Below are 26,418 nucleotides of genomic sequence, written 5' to 3'. Positions count from 1 at the left end.
TGAAATATCCTCTTTCCTCTCTGATAGAGGATATTAATGACTTAACTTAATAAGAATAGAGGTAGAATTCTACTATCTGCTTAAAGACTATAAACTGTCCCAGTTAAAGTTATATCAAGATGATATAAGGTACAGAAATAACTCATTTAAATTAAAACCACTAAGCCTTGTTATACAAAAGCTAATAACAAACATTCTTTACTTACAGCTAGTAAGGAATCAATTGGAGGAATTGGATTCTACAATGATGGATGATTTTATTTATAAGGAAGAAGACGAAGAATCATTTGAGAGAAAAAAAATATATATGTTACCATTTTGAATAATGTTTATCGATTTTGTTTTTTATTTCTTTTCAATAGAAGTCGGTTCGGTTACAATATCTTAAAAACATAATTTTCTATGCAACTAGAGTATCATATATAAGTATACTATATATATTCTAAAAAATCGAGTTCTATTTTCACTAAGTTTACCGCCGCTACTTTCAAGAACTTATCTTGTGATAGTAATTGTTCTTTTAAATTGGCTAATTGTTTAATTAATTTAATTAGGAAGGTCAAATTTATGAAAATTTTCAATTCAAGCAAATCCATTAAAGATTGTACAGGTTTACTAACCAATTATAACCATAATGAGCAATACGAATTTTCATGTTTTCCCATATATTATTTGTTTATTATTTTGTAAGATAATATAGTGTAATTATTACTTATTAAATTGAATTATAATAAGAAAGAGGTAGTCAGTGCAAGTTATTCAACTATTGTATTACTTATTAAATTGAATTATTTATAATAAGAAAGAGGTAGTCAGTGCAAGTTATTCAACTATTGTACAATTTGTCAAAAAAAAGTTTCTTGTTATTTCTATAAAAGAGAAATAGAATTGAATTGGTTACCATATTGATTATAATGAAATAACTTTACCATAGCATCCATGGCTGAATGGTAAAAGCACCCAACTCATAATTGGGAAGTCGCGGGTTCAATTCCTGCTGGATGCATAATAAACAGTTATTGCACTCTGTTTTTTAGATGAAAGAATCGCAGCAAGGTTATCTCGATTCAATTCAGTATGGAGATTAGATTATCTCCATCCCTGTTTTGTAATTCTTAACTTCTATTGAAAAGAGAAGTTAAGAATTACAAATATTTTATTTAACACATGTTTGAACGACTTTTTCTCAGATAGAAACATCTATATTTTGTTTTGGTACAAAATGAACAAATTCTATATTATAACCAGTATTATAACCAAAATGAACTTCTAATTGAATGATCAAGTTGATTTTGTAATTAGAAGTTCATCTGATAATTTAAGCCTAGCCTATTCCCTGTGATTTTAAGAATATGAATATAAGGGCAATTCTTCCTTTTTTTTTTACACCTAGTGAAAATTATATTACAAAAAATATCAATCTCTAAAATAATGTATCTTGGGCAATTGCAACAATTGGATTCATTATTATTCCCAATAAAGTAGATGCTATTACAGATATAATCATAGCGATTCATGGGCATTTTGGCTTTCAATACTTTTCAAAAATCCTATTAATGGGAAACCTGTTCAAAAAATGTTGAAATCTTTTTGGTTGAAGAATTACTTGAGTTTACCTATCTCAATAAAGTATACGATTGGTTCGAAGAGCGTCTTGAGATTCAGGCGATTGCAGATGATATCACTAGTAAATATGTTCCTCCTCATGTGAATATATTTTATTGTCTAGGGGGAATCACACTGACTTCTTTTTTGGTACAAGTAGCTACCGGTTTTGCTATGACTTTTTACTATCGCCCCACCGTTCTAGAAGCTTTTGCCTCTATTCAATACATAATGACTGAAGTGAACTTTGGCTGGCTAATTCGATCGGTCCATCGGTGGTCGGCAAGTATGATGGTTTTAATGATGATTTTACATGTATTTCGCGTTTATTTAACAGGTGGATTCAAAAAACCTCGCGAATTAACTTGGGTTACGGGTGTAATTCTAGCCGTATTAACCGTATCTTTCGGTGTAACCGGTTATTCTTTGCCATGGGATCAAATTGGTTATTGGGCAGTCAAAATTGTGACCGGTGTGCCTGAGGCCATTCCGTTAATAGGAACTCCTTTGGTAGAGTTATTACGCGGAAGTGCTAGTGTGGGCCAATCGACCTTAACTCATTTTTATAGTTTACACACTTTCATATTACCCCTTCTTACTGCTGTATTTATGTTAATGCATTTTCTAATGATCCGCAAACAAGGTATTTCAGGTCCTTTATAAAAAGGAAATCTACATTTTGAATCAGTATTGAAAACCTATTATTTTCTTTTTTTTCTAATAGATCATTGCCGCGAAAAACATGTTTCTCGGATTTCTCCTTTCAATTATTAAGTATTATTAAGTATTAAGTATATTTAATACAAAGAATTGAAGTAGATACTGATCTCAAATGGAGAAAATGGATTATGGGAGTGTGTGACTTGAACTATTAGTTAGGCCGTGCAGATCAATTTATAGGATCTGTCATATAAAGATTCAGATCGAAATGTGTCTCTATCCCAATTTTCTTTCCAAAAATAAGAGGTTTAGAACCTGGGCAAAAGGCAAACACTTTGTTGTGTTATAAGAGAATTATTTCTATGATCGAATCCGAATTAGGCTCCGTGAGATCCAGGTAATAGTAATAACATTTCAGAACTCAAATTTATTACTTAAATTTATCCTTTCCTTTTCATAGTATGAAAATGCATGCATTTCCCTTGCGTTTCAATACGGTAAATTATCGGAGTAAAGGAAGGGATCTAAAGAAGGAAAAAGGCCAGATCAGTAACAAGTCAATACCTTGTATGCAAGTATGCAAAATACATTGTGAGGGTCTAGATAAACACAGATTACAAGGAATAAGATGATCCAAAAGGCATATTGATCATGATCAAATTTGTGAGCTTACTTGGATACTGAGCATACGAAAAAATAAAATTATGAATTTTCCATAGATCTTCTTAGTTATACTGATTCTAACGATACGTCGTTCATCATTTTTATTTCAACTATTGCTCGAGCCGGATGATCAAAATTGGCATGTCCGGTTCTTTCGGGGGATAGATTCATATTCATTCATAAAAATCTACTTATCCCAATAACAAAGAAACCTGACTTGAATGATCCTGTATTAAGAGCTAAATTAGCTAAAGGCATGGGACATAATTATTATGGCGAGCCCGCTTGGCCCAATGATCTCTTATATATTTTTCCAGTAGTTATTTTTGGTACTATTGCATGTACCGTAGGTTTAGCAGTTCTAGAACCATCAATGATTGGTGAACCGGCAAATCCATTTGCAACTCCTTTGGAAATATTACCCGAATGGTATTTTTTCCCCGTATTTCAAATACTTCGTACAGTACCTAATAAATTATTAGGTGTCCTTTTAATGGCTTCAGTACCTGCAGGACTATTGACAATTCCTTTCTTGGAGAATGTGAATCAATTCCAAAATCCATTTCGTCGTCCAGTAGCTACAACAGTATTCTTAATCGGTACTGCAGTAGCTCTTTGGTTAGGTATTGGAGCAACGTTACCTATCGATGAATCTTTAACTCTAGGTCTTTTCCAATTTGATAGAAATTAGAATATCTTAATATAGGGGAGGAGGAAAATATTTTGTTTATATATCTAGGGAGTAGTTGCTTTAAGATAAATGGTCTCTCCCTAGATATATGTTTTTTAAAATGCTTTTATTTCTAATATTATTACTACTATTTTGAGAATTGCAACTATTTTGTTTTGAGAATTACTACTATTTTGAGAATTGCAACTATTTTGTTTTGAGAATTACAAAACGGTCAAAAATTCTTTTCATATTGACTTTCTAGAAGAACTTAGTAAAAAGGGGTCATGAATGGGGAGAAAAAATAGAACTATTATAAGTAAGTCTAAAATGTATTCCCCGGTGAATCAATTCCAATATTTCGTATCAATTCCAATATTTCTTTGACAGATTTTTTCCCAAGATGTTTTATTTTCATGAGATCTTCTTCACTGTAATTCAAAAGGTCTGATACTGTATTTATATTTGCCTTTTTGAGACAATTATATATCCTAGTAGATAAGTTTAATTGGTCAATATACATTTGATTGAAATCTATTCCCTTCGTATCAGTCGATGTATGCGAAATAGCTAATTTATCCCTGTTCTCTTCCTTTGCATTCTCTTCCTTTGCTTTTAGAAAGGGAAGGAAAAAGTCAATTAAATTACGAGAAGCTTCATAAAGTGCTTCTTTAGGATCTAATGCTCCATTCGTCCATATTTCAAGAAATAGAATTTCTTGTGTCTCATTTTCGTCCCAATAGGAGTGAATACTGTAATTTACATTTTGAACAGGGGCAAAGGCAGCATCTATATCAAAAAATTCATCCAATTCATTCTTAATTTTTAAATCATAAGGATTTTTAATAGTATATCCGCGGTCTTTTTCAATTTGTAATGATATATCTAAGATAAGTGGTTCGTTTATGCTAGCTATATGTTGTGTAGTATCAATTATTCTCACAGAAGGTGGTAGTATGATATCTCCAGCGGTTACTTCTTTTGGTCCGACAACATAGATAGATCCTTCTCGAATTCCGTACGCATCACTTTGGAGTACAATTTCTTTTAGATTCAGCAAAATTTCATGTATTGATTCCATAATACCTGTTATCGTGGAATATTCGTTTGATATATTGTGAAATTTAGCACGTGTGATACATGTTCCTTCTATTTCTCCGAGTAAAACTCTTCTTATTGCAATGCCTATCGTATTAGCTTGACCTTTGCGAAGCGGAGATAAAGTGAAACGACCATAATGAAAACGGTCACTCTCTACTCTGAATTCGATGCACTTCAATTCTGGTATCTTGATTGAGACTGATTTTTTATTGTTATCCATAAAACTTATTGTTTAATAAATTAATAAATTATTTAAAAAAAAAACACTAATTGAATCATTTCTTTCTCTTGAAATGTATTCAATTTTTACAAATTCTAATTTGTAAAAATTGAATCATTTCTTTCTCTTAAAATGTATTCAATTTTACAAATTCTAATTTACATAAATTATTGAATCATTTCTTTCTCTTGAAATATATTCAATTTTTACACTAATTACTTTAATTTTTACACTAATTACTTTAATAAATTATTGAATCACTTTAAATACCATTAATTCTCGCACTATTAAATTTTTTGAACATCTCCCATTATTATTAAACCTCGAAATGTTCCATAGATTTTCCTTATATGTGTCCAAAGAAATCTATATATACTCTTATAATATATACTCTTATATGGTACAATATGTTTTATATATGAACTTTTTCTTGTAATGGAGGTATAGATTTTCTATTTGTCGATATAGTGGATCATTATGTATGATATGATCAATGCTATTATCACACTCATAGCGATCTTGTTTTTTAACGTATTCTACTAGAATATCGGAACCGAACCGATAGAATTCTTCTCCTTTAAGTAAACCACAACAACGAAATTTAAACCAATATTTAAATTTTGTCAAAACCAGATATCTTTCCATCAAACATATCGCCGTATGTTTTCGCAGCCATAAAAAGTAATTTGTCTCTGGATTATTTCCTGGATAAAAAGGAAATAGTTTTTTTATTTTCCTTGCTTTTCTTTTTTCTTCCGGAAAATCGAGTTCTATTTTCACTAAGTTTACCGCCGCTACTTTCAAGAACTTATCTTGTGATAGTAATTGTTCTTTTAAATTGGCTAATTGTTTAATTAATTTAATTAGGAAGGTCAAATTTATGAAAATTTTCAATTCAAGCAAATCCATTAAAGATTGTACAGGTTGAATAGAATTTTTTAGTATAGCAAAAAAAGGATTTATATTTTGATCAGTTTGATCGAATGCTGCATCTATAAAATCGTGCACAACATCTATTGACAATAGAAATATAAGTTCATCATTTTCAAATGATGTATCTATATTTAAAATACGCATGAACCATATAAGTTGTTCATCATCTTTCAAATCTTTATCATCTAAAATAGATGAAAAAATAGATAAAAGCGCAAATCGCTGTAATTCATCTGTTATTTTTTTATGTATTTCAAAAAGAACAAATTGAACTGTTTTCAAACTTGCAGCTGGGAAATTAAAATTAGCGAACGTGGTTTTGCTAATATCTTCTTTTCGTCTTTCGGCAATTTTTTATAGCTAAAACTTAAAGTACTAAAAAAATATGTATGGGAAACAAAATAAATCCACTTGGTTTTAGACTTGGTTTTACTCAAAACCATTATTCCCTTTGGTTTGAAGAAAGGGATTATTCCGAAGATCTACGAGAAGATGAGAGAATATATAATTGCATTGAAAATTATGTAAAACATATCAAAAGTTCTATCAATTCTAGTTATGGAGGAATTACACGTATAGAAATTCTGAAACAGACCGAATTGATTTCGGTAAATATATATATTGCATTTGTCGATTTGTTTATTGAAAAAAAAGCGCCAAGAAAAAAAGAAAAAATGAAGGAATTAAGAAAGGAAGTACAAAAAATGCTTGTACAAAGTATGCTTAATTCTGTAAACAGAGAACTTGTAATTTCTATAGAAAAGGTGGATACACCTTATAGAGAACCCAAAATTCTTGCGGAATATATTGCTCTACAACTAAAGGAGAGAGTTGAAATAAGAAAAATAATGAAAAAAGCTATTCAACTAGCTGAAAAGGAAACTGTCGAAGGTGTTAAAATAAAAATTAAAGGGCGTCTTAACGGAATTGAGAGAGCCCGGAAAGAATCGGCTATGAAAGGTAGAGTGCCCCTACAGACCCTTCGAGCTAAAATTGATTATTGTTATTATGCGGTTCAAACCGTCTATGGAGTATTAGGGATAAAAATTTGGATCTTTGTTTAAGATGAGCAATATCTTTCTATAATCTAACCAATCAAAAATCTTAAATTCTATAAGATCAAATAAAATTTATTAAACATCTTGGAGCAGTGCTATGCTTAGTGTGCGACTCGTTGAGATCAAGCTTTTGCTTCTTTTCTAAAATGAATGATAGGGAACTCGAAATAAAAACAAATTGGTCTCTAGTATATTTTATTTGACTAAGATCCAATAAGCTAGTTATTGAAATATAGATAGTTCTATCAAATTGTTTCCTTATTAAATATGTTCTTATACCATGGTTGAATTGAACATCTATTTAATACAAATAGAATTTCAAAACAAATTTTGTTTAACCTGTAGGATTAATGGCCTTCCACTCCGCCATATCTACAGCTCAAAATATTAATCATTAGAAGCCTTTTGAAATTATTATGAAATTATCCTTATTTCTATGTAATTCATTTCTCGTTTCAAATATTCACTGGTAGCATGCCATATCTCAATCAATTGACGTAATTTTTCCACTGCATGTACATTTCCATAATCATGATGTCTTTCCGAAGCAAACCCTTGTTGCTGCACATCTTGGATAAGCCATAGTTTAGCTGGTGTTGTTAAAAGATCATCAATTCCTAATGAAATAGCTGCACCGGTAGCTTGCTGGAAACCTAAAATCTTCAGTTGATCTAATACATGTGATGTATATGTCATTCCAAATTGATTTACGAATCTTTTAATAAGGTGCTTCATAACAAATTTATCCATCCCTTTATTAAAAAAGGGCACTTCAAAAGGAAAGGGTACTTTTAATTTAGGTTGTATCATAAAAAGAAGGTATTTTCAATTTAGGTTGTATCAATAAAATATTTCCATTGGTTAATAGTTATATCAGGCCATTAATCCATTAATTCTTTTAAAGTTATGGTTTGGTGTCTTGATGATTCCTACCCTATTGCTGATCATTCTGAATGCTACATGAAAAAATAACATAAGCCAGATGATGGAATAAAGAAACCTAGGATGTACAGAATAAGGACATAAGGAATTGAAAGTATGCCCTTCATATTAAGCCTCTATATAAAATAGATTCATAATAATCATATTCTATTCACATCCAGAAAGCTGTATGCCCTGAGAGAGGCTTGTACAGTTTGGGAAGGGATTTTGACAAATTAAAGATCTACTTCAACCAATATACCTTTAGGCACGACTATACATAATGTCGAAGTACAAGTCGGAAAAGGCGGACAATTAGCTAGAGCAGCGGGTGCTGTGGCAGAATTGATCGCAAAAGAAGGCCGATTGACCACATTAAGATTACCATCTGGAGAGGTTCGTTTAATATCTGAGAACTGCTCAGCAACAATTGGACAAGTAGGCAACGTTAAATGGAAAAATCGAACTTTAAGTAAAGCTGGGTCAAAACGTTGGCTGGGTAAACGTCCTGAAGTAAGAGGAATAGGTAATAAGATCAACCGTTCAACTGATTCGTGTTTCACCTGATCCACTGAATAATACAAAGAATTTTTCTTTATACCTTCTTTTTATGATACAACCTAAATTAAAAGTACCCTTTCCTTTTGAAGTGCCCTTTTTTAATAAAGGGATGGATAAATTTGTTATGAAGCACCTTATTAAAAGATTCGTAAATCAATTTGGAATGACATATACATCACATGTATTAGATCAACTGAAGATTTTAGGTTTCCAGCAAGCTACCGATGCAGCTATTTCATTAGGAATTGATGATCTTTTAACAACACCAGCTAAACTATGGCTTATCCAAGATGTGCAGCAACAAGGGTTTGCTTCGGAAAGACATCATGATTATGGAAATGTACATGCAGTGGAAAAATTACGTCAATTGATTGAGATATGGCATGCTACCAGTGAATATTTGAAACGAGAAATGAATCCGAATTTTAAGATGACTGATCCTCTTAATCCAGTACATATGATGTCCTTTTCAGGAGCTAGAGGAAGTATATCTCAAGTTCACCAATTAGTAGGTATGAGAGGATTAATGTCAGATCCTCAAGGAAAAATTGTCGATCTACCCATTCAAGGAAATTTACGTGAAGGACTTTCCTTAACAGAATATATTATTTCCTGTTATGGTGCTCGTAAAGGAGTTGTAGATACTTCTATACGAACAGCAGATGCTGGATATCTCACACGTAGACTTGTTGAAGTAGTACAACACCTCGTTGTATGTAAAGTAGATTGCGGTACTATACAAGGTCTTTTTGTAAATCTTATTCAAGATCAAGAAACAATCAAAAATCAATTTGTTCTACAAACACTCATTGGGTGCGTATTAGCAGATGATGTATATATAAAGGGAAGATGTATTGCCACGCGCAATGAAGATATTGGAATTAAACTTGCCAATCAATTCTATTATTTCCAAATACAACCAATATATATACGAACCCCTTTTACTTGCAAAAGTATATCTTGGATTTGTCAATTATGTTATGGTCGGAATACTACTCATAGTAACTTAATCGAATTAGGAGAAGCAGTTGGCATTATTGCAGGCCAATCAATTGGAGAGCCGGGAACTCAACTAACATTAAGGACTTTTCATACTGGTGGGGTATTTACGGGTGATATTGCAGAACATATACGAGCCCCGTTCACCGGAAAAATGGAATTCAACGAAAATTTCGTTTTTCCTACCCGCACCCGTCATGGGCACCCTGCTTATATATGCCATAATAGTTTAGACGTGACTATCGATAATCAATATGAAGTACAAAACTTAACGATTCTGCCAGAAAGCTTGCTATTCATTCAGAATAATCAACTCGTGGAATCGGAACAAATAATTGCTGAGATTCGTGCAAAAAAACCCCCTTTTAAAGAGAAAGTAAAGAAATCTATATATTCTGGCCTGACAGGAGAAATGCACTGGAATATCCCTATGCTGTCTAATTTAATAGAAAAGACAACTCATTTATGGGTATTATCGGGAGGGATATATGAATCCGCTTTTCATAAAGATCAAGATCAAGTGGATATTACAGAGCTTCTCCTTTACAAACATAAATCACTTTCGAATTATTCAGTGGATCAGGTGAAACACGAATCAGTTGACTCAAACTGTTTTGAAAGAGGGAAAAAAATCTTCAATTATCTCGAAACTGATCGAACCATAGCTAACGAACATCAAGACTCTATCGATTGCACCATTCTTTTTGAAAATACCAACAATATGAGGGTAAAAAACGAACTCATCGTACCATTATGGTGTGATAAACAATCGGGGAAGCGAAGAATCCCTTGTCCTCATTTAATTCTTAGAATGCCTATAGAATCTATTTTCTATAAAAATGAAAATAACAATATTTTTGCTTTTTTGAATGACCCTCGTTCAAAAATGATAAAATATGGGAATATTCTCGGGGGTTATTCAATTGAAAAAGAAAGGAATTTTCTTGAAAATCAATTAGACGGAAGGCCCAGATTAAAAATAAAAAAGACTTATATTTCTCTCATTTCAGTAAGAACAAATAAGATCATTATCAATATGATTCAAATTAGCTTGCTGAAATACCCTTCTTTTAATATGGCAAGTTCTCCATTTTTGTTTCATAACAAATTAGGTCACACTAATTCTTTTTTTTCGAATGATCAAAGTAAATTACTTAGTAAGGGAACTATTCGTTCAGTACCTAATGAGAATAAAAAAGATCAATCTTTTATTATTCTGTCTACTTCTGATTTTTTTCAAATCGTTTTGTTTAATGATTCTTTAAAAAGCTTAAATATAGTAAAAAAGTCGGATGCAAATAAAAAAATGGCATTGTCAGGTTTCCTGGGTTATTTACATAGTATTTCTAATCGTTTTCCATACTGTCGTTTGATGACTTATAAAAAAGTATTACTAAATGAACGTTCAATTTCTAACAATGACTCGAATACTTTTCAAGTAGCTAAATGCTATTTTATGGACGAAAAGAGGGAAATTTATAAATTTGATTCATGCAGAAATATTCTTTTCAATTTTCATTTGTACTTTTCCCTATTCAATTTTTTTGAAAAAACATTTCCAGTAGTCAGCCTTGGACAATTTTTTTGCAAAAGTATATGGATATTCGAAGATAAACAACTCCAAGAATCTGGTCAAATTGTAGTTGTTCGTGAGGGATCTTTTATCATTAGATTAGCTAAACCCTATTTGGGTACTCGAAGAGCAACTCATAATAGTTATTATGGGAAAATTCTTTACGAAGGAGATACATTAATCACCATGTCATACGACAGATTAAAATCCGATGATATAATTCAAGGTCTTCCTAAAGTTGAACAATTATCAGAAGCCCGCTCGAATACTTTAATATCGAAAAATCGAAAAAAAAAATTTAAAGAATTGAACAGACACCTGGCAAGATTTTTTGGAAACTTTTGGGGGTCATTCACCAGTGTTAGAATAACTATGGAGGATAGTCAGAATCAGTTGGTCAATGAATTCAATTCTTATATCACTATACCATGGTATATATCCTAATTTTTTGAACAGGTTTCCCATTATTAATATTAATATTTCGGTCGGTAAGTCAAATTAATGGTACTCTTATAGTTATATATTGGTACAAATTATTCTATTATTTGAATATAGAGAAATAAGTCTTAATTAGCGGGGAGTTCCCGTTTCAAATTAATGAAAAAATTTGCATTTATTGTGGAAGTGGAAATGAAGGATTCTTTGCTTGGCTTCCTCCATTTACTCAGGATAAAATGAGGGTGAGGGAGCTAAAAAAAAAAACACACACAATGTTACAAAGAATGTAATGTAACATACTAGAATTTATTTACTGTTATCAAATAAGGCAAAGTTAAACTCAAAATTAGATCAAACGAATAATAAGTTCGGAAGATAAAAAATAAAGAAAAGGAGATCAAAAGATGAAAATAGCAGTTTATGGAAAAGGCGGAATCGGTAAATCAACCACTAGTTGTAATATTTCAATTGCCCTAGCTAGACGTGGGGAAAAAGTGTTACAGATTGGATGTGATCCCAAACATGATAGTACTTTTACTCTTACAGGATTTTTGATACCTACAATTATAGATACTTTGCAGTCCAAAGATTATCATTATGAGGATATTTGGTCCGAAGATGTCATTCATAAAGGTTATGGAGGGGTAGATTGTGTGGAAGCTGGGGGGCCGCCCGCAGGTGCTGGATGCGGGGGATATGTGGTAGGAGAGACTGTGAAATTGTTAAAAGAATTAAATGCATTTTACGAATATGATATAATATTATTTGATGTATTGGGTGACGTGGTTTGCGGAGGTTTTGCTGCTCCGTTGAACTATGCAGATTACTGTCTCATTATTACAGATAATGGATTTGATGCATTATTTGCAGCTAATCGTATTACTGCTTCTATAAGGGAAAAAGCTCGTACACATCCACTCCGATTAGCAGGTTTGGTTGGAAATCGCACATCTAAAAGAGATCTTATCAATAAATATGTAGAGGCCTGTCCAATGCCCGTAATAGAAGTGTTACCTCTTATTGAAGATATTCGAATTTCGAGGGTCAAGGGGAAAACTTTATTTGAAATGGTTGGATCCGAACCATCTCTTAACTATGTATGTGAATATTATTTAAACATAGCGGATCAAATATTGTCCCAACCAGAAGGTATTGTGCCAAAGGAGATTCCAGATCGGGAATTATTCAATCTACTCTCTGACCTTTATCTCAATCCTATTGATGAGGGGAAACATCAAAATAATAAGGAAAATTTACTTGGGTTTACGACGATTTAATCCACATAGTTATAATAATTTATGTCAGTGAAAATTGATGAAACTCTCATTGTCGAATGTGAGACAGGTAATTATCATACTTTTTGTCCAATTAGCTGTGTATCTTGGTTATATCAAAAAATTGAAGATAGTTTCTTTTTAGTTGTGGGTACAAAGACATGCGGTTATTTTCTGCAGAATGCACTTGGAGTAATGATTTTTGCAGAACCTCGCTATGCAATGGCAGAATTGGAAGAAGGAGATATCTCGGCTCAATTGAATGATTATGAAGGATTAAAAAAACTCTATATTCGAATAAGAAAAGATAGAGATCCTAGCGTGATTATATGGATAGGTACTTGTACTACAGAGATAATAAAAATGGATTTGGAAGGTATGGCACCCAAACTAGAATGGGAAATTGGAATCCCAATTCTAGTGGCAAGAGCGAATGGACTCGATTATGCCTTTACTCAAGGAGAAGATACTGTGTTAGCTGCCATGGCACATCGTTGTCCAGAACCGGAATTCTCCGTTCGTGAACGAAAAGAAACTATACAACATTTTTTGACTTTTCATTCTAGAAAAAAAGAAGAATTGGTTGAATATGCAAATCACCCTTCCTTAGTTCTTTTTGGATCTTTGCCGTCCAACGTCGCTTCTCAACTCAATTTAGAATTAAAACGTCAATCCATCAAGGTATCAGGTTGGTTACCTGCTCAAAAATATACCGATCTTCCATCATTGGGTGACGGAGTTTATGTTTGTGGTGTTCACCCATTTTTGAGTCGGACAGCAACAACTTTGATAAGACGCGAAAAATGTCAATTAATTGCAGCTCCTTTTCCTATTGGTCCAGACGGAACGCGTGCTTGGATTGAAAAGATTTGTCCTGTATTTGGTGTTGAACCCCAAGGTTTGGAGGAAAGGGAGGAACGAATATGGGAAAGTTTAAAAGATTATCTTGATTTGGTAGACGGTAAATCTGTCTTTTTCATGGGAGATAATCTGCTAGAAGTTTCTCTAGCAAGATTCTTAATTAGATGTGGAATGATTGTTCATGAAATTGGCATTCCATATATGGATAAACGATATCAAACTGCTGAATTATCACTTTTACAAGATACATGTATAAAGATGTGTGTACCAATACCACGAATTGTGGAGAAACCGGATAATTCGAATCAAATACGACGTATACGCGAATTACAACCCGATTTAGCTATCACGGGAATGGCTCATGCTAACCCGCTAGAAGCAAGAGGAATTAGTACTAAATGGTCAGTGGAATTTACTTTTGCCCAGATTCATGGGTTTGCCAATGCAAGAGATGTACTTGAATTGGTTACCCGACCTCTACGTCGTCAGAAAAATTTAGAAGACTTGGGTCGAACCACTTTGGTCAGAAAAGAAGAAGTTGAAATTTAAGATAATTTAATCCATCTAATTTGATTTTAATTCTTATTATTATAATAACGGGAGATTTGAAATGATTATAGAAATCATTTCAAATCTCCCGTTATTATATGACTTTTGTATTAAAGTCATTTCTATAACATTCTTTATTTTCTTTTTTGAGATAAACTTAGGCAAATGTAGTGTAGAGGTACGTATAAAGCACGAGATTAGAAAAATTGATATCAAAACTCTATTTTTCTATTATGTAATAGAATGGAATTGAAATTGATAAATTTTATTGTTTTAGAATCTATAATCTATATATAAATAGATTGTTTTAAAATATATATTCAATAGAATTCTATAGAATATTGCTATTTATTTTGAATGTTTAATAATAATGATCCAACTATAATGGGAGATGTTCAAAAAATTTCAACAAAAAAGATCTGTTTGTTGAAGGATTCTTTCATCCATTATGTGAGATATGGAGAAAGATCCCTTATAGCTCTAAAGGGTACGCATCTTCAAGTGAAAAAATGTAGATATCATCTGTTTCATTTTTGGCAATATTATTTTCATCTTTGGTTTCAACCGTATAGGATATGCAGTCTTGAATTATCCAAGATTTCTTTTTTTTTTTTAGGGTTTTTTATGCATGTTAAAATGAGACCTCTCGTGGTTAGAGCCAAAATGCTAGATGATTTATTCATTACCGATCTTATTACCAATGAATTAAACTCAACAGCTCCGATTAAATCAATTCTTTTTTCTTTAGCTAAAGAAAAGTTTTGTGACATCTCAGGGTGGCCAATTAGTAAATTGTCTTGGACCAGTCTATCAGATGATGATATTCTCGATCGATTCGATCAAATTTGGATAAATCTTTTTCATTACTACAGTGGATCCATCAATCAAGATGGTTTATATCATATAAAGTATATACTTTTAATTTCATGTGCTAAAACTTTGGCCTGTAAACATAAAAGTACTATACGTGTAGTTCGAGAACAATTAGGTTCGGAACTCTTTACAAAATCATTTTCAAAAGAAAGAGAATCCATTTCTTTGTCCCTTTCAAAAACTCGTTCACAGAACAATAGGAGAGTTTGTTCTGGATTATAATCTAACAAACAAATAATCCAAACAAATATGTTGCAAACAAATGTGTCCTGTAATATGTTGCCAATATTAGATAATTGGAAATCATCGTTTAATGCTAATTGTTCTTTATTTTGTTCTTAATTGCCACTAAATAGGAACATTAAACTAAAGCGTTCTTGGAGTTTGTTTGCTATGTTAGACATAAGTGGATATTGGCAAGAACTTATTGAATCTATTGTTTGGGCCCATAATAAATTAAAAGTTGCTCCTGCTATCCAGCCAAGAGCCTTGAGTATTGTTCAAGGACGCGCTGTAGGAGTAGCTCATTACCTTCTGGGTGGAATTGCCACAACATGGGCGTTCTTCCTAGCAAGAATTATTGCAGTAGGATAATGGCTAGGAGGATAAAGCATTATGGCATCAAGATTTCCAAAGTTCAGCCAAGGCTTGGCCCAGGACCCAACTACTCGTGTGAAGAAGACAAAGATTCTGAAAAAATGTGTGAAGAAGACAAAGATTCTGAACATATCGGCGAAACAAAACCTGTAGAAAACAGATTGAATTCGGAATGTTTTAAACATTTGTGGTTTTTGTTTGATAAGATAATAGTTTCTCTAGTTTATAATCCAAGATTATAATCTATTACAGCAAACAAATAAGGTGAACTTGGATTATTCTTAATTAAAGTAAAACATATATCTAGGGAGTTTAGATTAAATCATCGTTTAATGCTAATTGTTCGAATTAAAATTTCTAATACTTTTCTTTATATCTTAATTGGGTTTTTCTTTTATATTTCCTCCAGAATTCCTTTATTGTTGATTAAGTTCTATAGGAACTTCTATCTCATCAGAGTTTTGCAGTATAATTCCTACTGCTTTGAGAGAGTAGGAGAAATGATTAGATCTTATAAAAGGCTTAGAAATTTTTCTAATTTAAATTGGTATGGTTCTTGGCTTACATTTGTGGACTATATCGAGCTGGACTCGGATCCTGATGATATAGGATTATCGCTACTATTGAAAATTTGGTATGTCAAAAATATTAAATTAAGGAATTTCATAATGTAATCCATTAAATTATCGTAAACATTAAGGAATTAAGACGTTTATTACGAGATCTTGTGAAGGTCATATAATAATTTCATCGAATATTTGATTTTATTTCATAAAATACTTGACAATTTCATTGTTTCGTCATATAATAGAGTGAGTTGAGTTCAATAGCGGAAGAGAAAGTGGATCGGTTTGACAACAAAATATCATTGTTTTGTGATATAATAAAGTGAGTTTAGTTCAATAGTGGAAGAGAAAGTGGATCGGATAGAATATTATGTTTAGCTTATTAAATGAAATGGTTGAACGGCACCTTTAGAAATATGTTTTATTTTCTATTAATAAGTCAATAGTCAATTTTGGATATCTTGATTAACATAACATAAGATTGAGAATCACCGTGATTATATTTTAATAGCCCTTAATTAAGGAGATTCGGCAGGTAGGACACATATATAAGATAAGTAATGATATACTTATAATACTTAGTAAAGTAATGATATACTTATAATACTTAGTAAACTTATAATACTTAGTAAAGTAATGATATACTTATAATACTTAGTAAAGTAATGATATACTTATAGAAGAAGATTCGGCAGGTAGGACACATATATGAGATAAGTAACCATATACTTATAGTGCTATCATATACAAAAAATGATCTATGGTAATATATTGATCTATGTAATACAGTTACGGAGTAGATTCGATGTTGTCGTTAATCTCTGTATATAGATTTGGAGTGTTATCTAATGATCTATCTAAGACAGTTTCTAAATATTCCATGAAATAGAAATAGGTTAGTAATCTAATTCTATAGAAAAATTGTCATATTAAATAAAAAAATGATCCGAATGTTATGTTAATAACGTTAAAATCATAGTCTCATGAATGAATAAAAAAAAAGTTCTATTATAAATTTCTATTATAAATAACTAATATAGTCTAACGGCAGGAGGAAAAGAGACTATGCTTAATTACATCATACCGTGGGTTGAAAGATCCACTCCGGTTCTATTATTTGGAGTTTATTATGGTTTTTTAGCAACATTGCCAATTGGCCCGGCCCAGATGTATTTTATTCGATCTTTGTTAATTCAAAACAAAGTCATCGACAACAGAAAAATTGTTCCTGCAGGGAATTTGATTCTTAGTGGTTCTTTTGTGGCACAACTGGTGGTCTTCTCATCCATATACGTAGCGCCTATTTATGCGAGTATTTGGAAACCCCATTTGATGACAACCATGCTTTTTCCCGTTTTATTTTTTGTTATTTTTCAAAGAGCTTTTTTTCGGAAACACCCTTGGCTTCAAAATCCGGCAGTAGAATTCTTTATTGGAGTCGCTTTACAACTGCTAAACCCCGCCCTTTTCGGTAAATCTATCTATACCCGATTAATCAATCTGATGCTATTCAGATATAGCGGAAACTTTTTATTTCTGCTGAGTACCGCAGCCGGATGGTTGAGCGGACAAATTCTTTTTGTAAAAATGACGAAAATTTTTTGTTCACGGGTGGAAAATGATGTTCCCTTAAAAAGGGATAGAAGGGGAGAATTTTTCGCCTTCAGTTTTCAAATTATTTTCTTCGGCTATGCCATGGTGGCATGCTGCGGGAGGAATCCTTTTCTCGTTGCTACAAAATGGAACGATTCAAGGACGTTCATTCACGGTCCTCGAGAAGAACTTGAAGAACTATCATTAGACTTATCTGGTAAGAAAGGCTCTTTTAGCGGTAAATCTAACAAAAAAAAAAAACATAAGAAACACAAGCCTAAGACACCGCCTAAGACCCCTATTAATATTCAAAAAAATGAGGAGAATGTTAAGAAGCCGTCCATTCCTTTGCCTTCTTCTTTTAGACCGCTAGTGAATTTTTTATCTGATCAATTGAAATTGCATGCTGACAAAAAAAAAAATTACCTTTTATAATCAAAAGGTGGCCATTAATAGTGTTGGATTCTAATCGGTTTAACGACCCCCTTCGATACGTGAGTATAGGAGATTATATTCTGCGTGGCCCTGTGAGGAGCCAAGTTGCTGAATATTTCTTTGATGTTTGTCTCAGTGATGGCCATCAAAAAATTTCTTTTCTTCTATAATACTTTCAAGTATAGGATCAAATCACTACATGAAGATCAAATTTCTTCAGATCTTTTAATTCATTTCTTAAATTACAAAAATACTCTTTGGAATTACAGAAAGTATTGAATAAGAATAAATACTATTTGGAATTACAAAAATACTCTTTGGAATTACAGAAAGTATTGAATAAGAATAAATACTATTTGGAATTACAGAAAGTATTGAATAAATACTATTTAGAATTAGATAAGGCATTCCATAAATACTCTTTGGTATTTCATGAATACTATTTGGAATTACAGAAAGTATTGAATAAATACTATTTAGAATTAGATAAGGCATTCCATAAATACTCTTTGGTATTTCATGAATACTATTTGGAATTACAGAAAGTATTGAATAAATACTATTTAGAATTAGATAAGGCATTCCATAAATACTCTTTGGTATTTCATGAATACTATTTGGAATTATTGACTAAATACTCTTTGGTATTCCATAAATACTCTTTGGAGTTACAGAAAGTAGTGAATAAGAATAAATTGGAATCACAAAAAGTATTGGATGAATACTCTTTGGTATTCCATAAATACTCTTTGGAGTTACAAAAAGTAGTGAATAAGAATAAATTGGAATCACAAAAAGTATTGGATGAATACTATTTGGAATTACATAATTATTTTGGATATTTCTATGTGGAATTCCATAAATACTATATGGAATTACAAAGAGACTATTTAGAATTACAGAAAGTATTGCCAAGATATCAGTATCTTTGGTCTGATATTCCGGAGTATAATAAGTTAATCTGTAATCTTTAACACCCGCTTTGAATCCGACACTTGCTTTAGTCTCTGTTTTTGGTGACATAAATAAGTCCCTCCCTATGATTTATTGGTTAATAGCTCTTACAAGAACAAGGTCTACTCGACCTGGGTGTCGAACGTAAAGAATCCCTTTTGTATTGTATTACAAAAAAGTTTTGTGCAAAATACTCATTTTGTAGCCTCTATTGTCAAAAAGGTTTTTTTTTTTTCTTTCATTCAAGTTATATTGTATCATGTTTTGTATGTATGATGCAACCCAATTTCTTAGTTTGACCTGAGGACCTTTCGGCAATTCCAATTTATTCTATTATTAATTTCTATTATTAAATAGTGAAATGTGATAGTGAAATGTGATAGATTTCTTCACTTTAGGCGAAGAATAAAATAAAAAAATTGCAATAGCAGACGGCATGGGCATAGGTGGAAATGTGCCTAGTTATTGGCTAAGACAGTTAAAGACTTCCTTAGGATTGGAATCTCTTTACTTACAATTTCGTAGATTAATTCTTTATCTTAATAAAATTGCATCAGCAGCCTCTAGTCGTGTTCTAGCTCTTTTGAGAGCCACATCAGCCTCGATTGCTTGTCTCTTGCCTTCAGCTCGCGCACGATCAGCTTTCGCTAGTCTAAAACTTTCCTGAGCTTCTTGAAGATCTATATCAATACCTCTTTCTGCATTATTTACCAATAACGTGATTTCATCATTGTTTATTTTGGCAAAACCACCCATCAAAGCCATAGTGGACCACTGGGCATTGAGTCGTATTTTCATGACTCCTATATCCAAAGCTGTTACAATTGCAATATGATTGGGTAATACACCCATTTGACCACTATTGGTAGTAATTAGATCAAATGAGTAATAGAACCAGGATGCGTACAATAATAGAATTTAAATATATATAAGAAGTTGAAAAGAAGATATTAGCAAAAACAAGTAGCTGGGAAATTAAAATTAGAATTAGCTCAACTTGCAGAGTTAGAATCTTTTGCACAATTCGCTTCTGATCTTGATAAAGCTACGCAAGATCAATTGGCAAGAGGCCAACGATTACGCGAGTTGCTCAAGCAATCTCAATCAGATCCTTTGACAGTGGAAGAACAAATAGCTATGATTTATACTGGAACGAATGGATATCTAGATGTATTAGAGATCGTACAAGTTAAAAAATTTATTCTTAAGCTGCGCGAGTATTTAGTAAAAAAGAAACCCCAATTTGGAGAAATTATACGTTCTACTGGGACATTCACGCAACAAGCAGAAGATCTCTTAAAAGAAGCTATTCAAGAAAATCTCCAACTTTTTATTATGCTCGAAATAGTATAAAAGAGCTAAATAATCATTTTGCAACATTTAACAAAGCATAACGACGAATTATTACGTCCAATAGGATTTGAACCTATACCTAAGGTTTAGAAGACCTCTGTCCTATCCATTAGACGATGGACGCTTTATTTTCATTATTCCTTTACTTTATCGATTGGGAATAAAAAAGTATGATTTTTTCTCTATTCACAACGAGATTCGGGAACGAAAGAGAAAGAATAGGTAGGTAACATGGGCATGAAAAATGAAATAAGAATAAGAAATATGAATGAGCGGGTAGCGGGAATCGAACCCGCATCGTTAGCTTGGAAGGCTAGGGGTTATAGTCGACGTTGATTAACGCCTCTAATTCAGAACCGAACATGAAAATTTCATTTCATTCGGCTCCTCCATGAGAGAGAGATAGAAAGGGAGGTCTGATAAAAAAAAAAAAAAAAAAAACGCTTTTTCACATAATACATAAATTATTTATGCTCTGCTCCATAACATCTATGTTAGTTGTATTTGTAGTTCTTTCCTCTTAACTTCAGGTGAAGAACCTTAAATAGAAAATACCTATTCACTTGATAGATGATCCCTATAGAAAGATAAGATTGAAAAATTCTTAATATTGGGCTCAAAAATCTTTCTAATTACTTCGTTTTCTATTTCTACTGATTGCAATCCTAGAGGAAATCAAATTTCACCGAGCTCAAACAAAATCACGGTGACTAAAGTAAACCAAAGTCACTGTTACCTAGCTATTTGACTCCAACTTTTTTATTCTAGTAGTTGAACATTTAGTTTAGTTATGATGAAAAATAATATTTTGATATCCATGGATCTTTGATTGATCCGATTAGATAGATCGGTCTAATCTTTTCAAAAATTCTACATTCTGTTTCGCCATCTTGAATGGAAAATATCGTCATTTTATCATTCATTCCAAATTCAAATTACGAGAATGCGCACAATTCCTTTCCTGACCCAGGGTATTCATAGGAGAGGTTTAGAACCTATATAGTAAATAGAGTTTTTTATATAAAAAAATATAAATGAGAGTTGAAAGATCCTTCAACTCTGTTGAATATAATGATAGAACGAATCACACTTTTACCACTAAACTATACCCGCCACAATTTCATTGTATCATACAGATCGATTTTTTGTCCAATAGGAAAAAGTAATTTTTAGATTCTAATAAGAATCTAATGCAAGTTCCGATCATTCTAATAAGAATCTAATGCAAGTTCCGATCATCATATTTTCCTATTCCTGAAAACTTAATAAGAGATAGTTTCTTTTCACTTCTTCCGTCCCTTACCTTATTGTTTTGTTTTTACTCTTACAAGAAAAAAGAAAAATCCTCAATCAATATTGTAGGGAATACTCCATGACTAATAGTATGATTTTCTTTAGTAACTAGTCTATTTATAGATAGTTGTTATGATTATTAACACATTCTTTAGAATAATTCAAGTAATTTGGAATTAGTTTTTCTTTATGACAGATATAGAAAATAAGAATGATCCACTCTTAGTCTTTGAAATCTCTTTTTTACCCTTCAATATGATCTATACATTTTCAATCCAATCTAGAACATCTCATCCAGATTATAATCTGAAATAGTTGGAATAAAAAAAAAATATATATTATATAGCAAGTGCTTATCTATTAATCTTATAATAAGAGATAAAAATAGAATACATTATATATATATAGCAAGTGCTTATCTATTAATCTTATAATAAGAGATAAAAATATAATACATAAAAGGAAATATAAGAAATGATATCACAAGGTCAAATTTTGATAGCCCTTTTTATTGCTGTTACTTTTATAATAATGATTTTAGCTTTCAGATTAGGTAGAGCACTGTATTCTTCATAATTTAGTCAATTAATTCCTTATCTAGGAAAGACAATGGCCTGGCCAGATACTGGCCGGGCTAGAAAAAGCGAAAAATTGTTTGAAATGGAATAAAAAAATAAAATTGGATTCTCACAAATGTTGGTCTTTATTTAGTGAAATGCTATATTCATTTTAGATCTGCCATCTAGGAGAGATGGCTGAGCGGACTAAAGCGGTGGATTGCTAATCCGTTGTACAAACTATTTTGTACCGAGGGTTCGAATCCCTCTCTCTCCGTTCAGTCTGAGATTACTCTTCAAAACCTATTAAGGGATTTTGACAAAATCTACTTTCTAATCTTTTTTTCTATTCTTTACGCCCAGGATTTCGTCCTGGATCGTTTGATAGGAATCCAAAGATAAAGAGAGAAACAAAAAATATCACTACTGTGTAAACGAACAGCTTAAGAGTAAGCATTATGTAATCTCCGAAATTATTCTTATTAGAAAACGGAATAGATCATCAATTTTTGTATCATATATTGGCTATTGGCATTGGCTGAGCAAAGAAAAAAAGCAGATTCAAAATTGAATCTATTCTGTTTCTCTTTTCTTCTTTGCTCGGAATTGAACAGGATAAATAGGAATTTGAATACTAATTAAACTACCCTAAACTTGTTTAAGATTATCACAATCAACAAAACAATAGAAACAAGTACAGTCTATGTCTAAAATAGAAGAAAATTTGGAATAGATAAATTATCATCTTTACTCGTTTTTTAAATAGAATATTGAAAGATATGTTATCTTCTAATAACATATTCTAATCACTAGCTAATCACCCAAACTGCAACTGTGATGCCATTGATATTGACTCAAGTTATTTTGATCTGTCGAGAATAGATGTATCACAAAATAAACATCAGAACGAGGAAAAAGAGTGTTACGTCAATTTAGTTAATGAAAATGATCCAATTATAAATAGTTAAATTGTAACAACTAACTAATCATAAAATGATAGAAAAAAAAGATGTTTTTTCCATATCAAGTGATACAAACAAAAATGAATAAAAACTTAGATTATCGTTATCGAAAACTTACGGCAGCTTGCCAAGCAAAGGCTAATAAAAAAAAGAACAGAGGGATAATGGGCATTACATTAACAATTGGATCAAAAATTGCATAAGCTTCAGGCAATTTGGCAAAAAAGGGATTATTCAAATGAAAAGCGGCATCGTCTAGACAAATATGGAAGTTGAGGATAACTGACATTTTGATTCTCCGATGAATAATGTAAAGATCTAAAAGTATTTGGCCAATCAATCGAATTGTTCGACAAGATTAGACTTTTAGTTTTCGAGTTGGAAGGGATCATTTATTTATACAATATTTTACCTATTCTGATAGGGAATGACCAATGAATGTATATTCTTGTTTCTTTTTAGGTTCCCCTATAGTTAGATATCTGATTAACTCCAGAATCTATGCCCCTCCGGTTATGCATAATTGCATAACGAATCGAATTATAATAATGCAATTCAGATTCAAAACATTGTGTCAATTTATCTTAATGGATTATTATAAAACAATAATGGGGCGTGGCCAAGCGGTAAGGCAGCAGGTTTTGGTCCTGTTATTTCGAAGGTTCGAATCCTTCCGTCCCAGGTGGAACAGTATTATTGAATTGAAAAAAAAAAAAGACTTATAGAAGGAAAAGATGATTTCGATAAGATTCTAAATAGAGAAAGGGATATTTTTGCGGTGTAGAATTGGAATACAGATCAAATTGAGATAGAGATAAAGTGAAATTAGCCTATTGGATGTATGCTGGTCCTGCTCATATTGGAACCCTACGAGTAGCTAGTTCTTTCAAAAATGTGCATGCCATTATGCACGCTCCTCTAGGAGATGATTATTTCAATGTCATGCGTTCTATGTTAGAACGTGAAAGAGATTTTACTGCCGCAACTGCTAGCATAGTAGATCGTCACGTACTAGCACGTGGATCTCAAGAAAGAGTTGTGGATAATATTCTCCGGAAAGATAAAGAGGAACACCCTGATCTTATTATATTGACACCTACATGTACCTCTAGTATTTTGCAAGAAGATTTACAAAACTTTGTGAATAGAGCATCCATAATTTCTGATTCCGACGTCATTTTTGCAGATGTTGATCATTATCAAGTAAATGAAATTCAAGCAGCGGATAGAACTTTAGAACAGGTGGTTCGATATTATTTAGATAGATGTCATAGACAAGAAAAATGGGATCAATTTCTCACAAATGTGCCTTCTGTCAATATAATTGGAATTTTTACATTGGGTTTTCATAATCAACACGATTGTCGTGAATTAAGACGTTTATTACGAGATCTGGATATTGAAATTAATCAAATAATTCCTAAAGGAGGATCTGTAGAAGATCTTAAAAAATTACCAAAAGCTTGGTTCAATTTAATTCCTTATCGTGAAGTGGGATTAATGACAGCGGTATATTTAAATAAAGAATATGGGATGCCTTACATATCTATAGCTCCCATGGGAGCTGTAGATATGGCGGAGTGGAAGGCCATTAATCCTACAGGTTATGAGCGCTCTATCGGTTAAACCTATTAATGGGAAACCTGTTCAAAAAATGTTGAAATCTTTTTGGCAATAGTTAATAATGACATTATCGTTAAACACCCATTTACGATAATTTTTGGAAATAGTTTTCAGGAAACTGCTCGGGTCTTAGCGAAATCTGCTCTTCAAGGTCGCATTGATTGGTTGAAGGGCTTGAAGGAAAATGTTATTCTCGGGAGAATGATACCTGTTGGTACTGGATTCAACCATTTGAAAAAACGGAGTAAAATAGATCCGAGAATGAGTAAGAAAAATCTATTTCCAATAAAAGTGAAAGATTTTTTCTTTTTCTTTAAAGTTTTATTGCAAAAACAAAAAAAAAAAGTTCTAAAAAAATTAGTCAAAATAAAGAAAAAATCAAAACGAGTAGGAGTAGTAAAAAAGAAATTGATAAAGAAAGAAATCTAACAATTTGCTTTATTGTATAAAAATTAAAAAAAAAAATCAAATGAATATTTGTACCAAGTAGGCTACGGCAAGCAATTTAACCCATTCCATTGGAATGTAGGTATTCCAGTTCATATTAAAAAGCAAAAAAAGAAAATGATGAAAAAAAATTGGAACATCAATTTGAAAGAAATGGTAAGAGTAGGAGTTCATTTTGGTCATGAGAAAAAAAAATGGAATCCTAAGATGGCACCTTACATTTTTAAAGAACGTCAAAATAGTCATATTATAAATTTGACTTATACCGCTCGTTTTTTATCAGAAGCCTGTGATTTTGTGTTTGATGGAGCAAAAAGAGGAAAACAATTTATGATAGTTGGTACAAAACATCAAACAGCTGATGCAGCTAAATTAGCTGCTTTAGCAGCTCGATGTCATTATGTAAATAAAAAATGGCTCGCGGGTATGTTAACTAATTGGTTTACTACAGAAGCAAGACTTGAAAAATTCAAAAATTTAATGAAAAAAAAAAATACGGGAGGATTTGATCAATTTACGAAGAAAGAAGCAGCAATACTCAGGAGAGAATTGAACAAATTACAGGAAGATCTGGGAGGTATTAGATACATGAAAAAATTACCCGATATTGTAATAATTCTCGATCAAAAAGGAGAATATACTGCTATTCGGGAATGTAGAACTTTGGGTATTCCCACAATTTGCTTAGTTGATACAGATTGTGACCCGGATCTCGTGGATATCCCAATCCCAGCCAATGATGATGGTAGAGGACCAATCCGACTGATCCTAAATAAATTAATTTTAGCAATTCGCACGGGTAAAGCATTGTAATTCTATAAAAAGTGAATAAACAAAAAAAAGAGAAGCTAAAACTAAGTTGGCTACTATTCCCAAATCTTATAGAATAGATTAAGATATATTTAGTCTAGAAATACAGAAATCTTCTTAATCAATGAAATAATCATTTCATTATTTTATTTCGTAACCTAACTGATGATAGTGAAATAATTGAGGAATCGGTCATTGAACCAAAATCATTTTTTTTTTGAAATTCATCTTTAATATAGAAAGGGTAATATGAATATTGTACAATTTCC

General features: G+C 31.9%; 1 protein-coding gene and 3 non-coding genes across 4 annotated transcripts; 3 read left to right on the top strand and 1 right to left on the bottom strand.

Moving 5' to 3' along the window:
• Nucleotides 1-933: 933 nt before the first annotated feature.
• Nucleotides 934-1,006, top strand: TRNAM-CAU (transfer RNA methionine (anticodon CAU)). The gene has a single exon. It is a non-coding gene; the product is annotated as a tRNA-Met (tRNA).
• A 7,466-nt stretch (nucleotides 1,007-8,472) lies between these two features.
• LOC149561044 (uncharacterized) lies at nucleotides 8,473-25,470 on the top strand. The gene is made up of 8 exons (XM_089827736.1): nucleotides 8,473-11,395; nucleotides 15,423-15,746; nucleotides 17,163-17,953; nucleotides 20,108-20,451; nucleotides 22,497-22,588; nucleotides 23,829-23,951; nucleotides 24,082-24,890; nucleotides 24,948-25,470. The coding sequence occupies exons 1-8, from the start codon at nucleotides 8,502-8,504 to the stop codon at nucleotides 25,319-25,321; spliced, it is 5,751 nt and encodes a 1,916-aa protein (XP_089683862.1). The 5' UTR covers nucleotides 8,473-8,501; the 3' UTR covers nucleotides 25,322-25,470.
• On the bottom strand, nucleotides 20,510-20,581 carry TRNAR-UCU (transfer RNA arginine (anticodon UCU)). The gene has a single exon. It is a non-coding gene; the product is annotated as a tRNA-Arg (tRNA).
• On the top strand, nucleotides 22,496-22,584 carry TRNAS-GCU (transfer RNA serine (anticodon GCU)). The gene has a single exon. It is a non-coding gene; the product is annotated as a tRNA-Ser (tRNA).
• Nucleotides 25,471-26,418: the final 948 nt, after the last annotated feature.

The sequence above is a fragment of the Cupressus sempervirens genome, chromosome 4 (genome assembly GCF_028749045.1).
Source record: "Cupressus sempervirens isolate cs-2001-9-10 chromosome 4, ASM2874904v1, whole genome shotgun sequence".
NCBI classification, from domain to species: Eukaryota; Viridiplantae; Streptophyta; class Pinopsida; order Cupressales; family Cupressaceae; genus Cupressus; species Cupressus sempervirens.
Note: the sequence above shows the minus strand (reverse complement) of the source record. Positions and strands in the feature narration are given on the sequence as shown.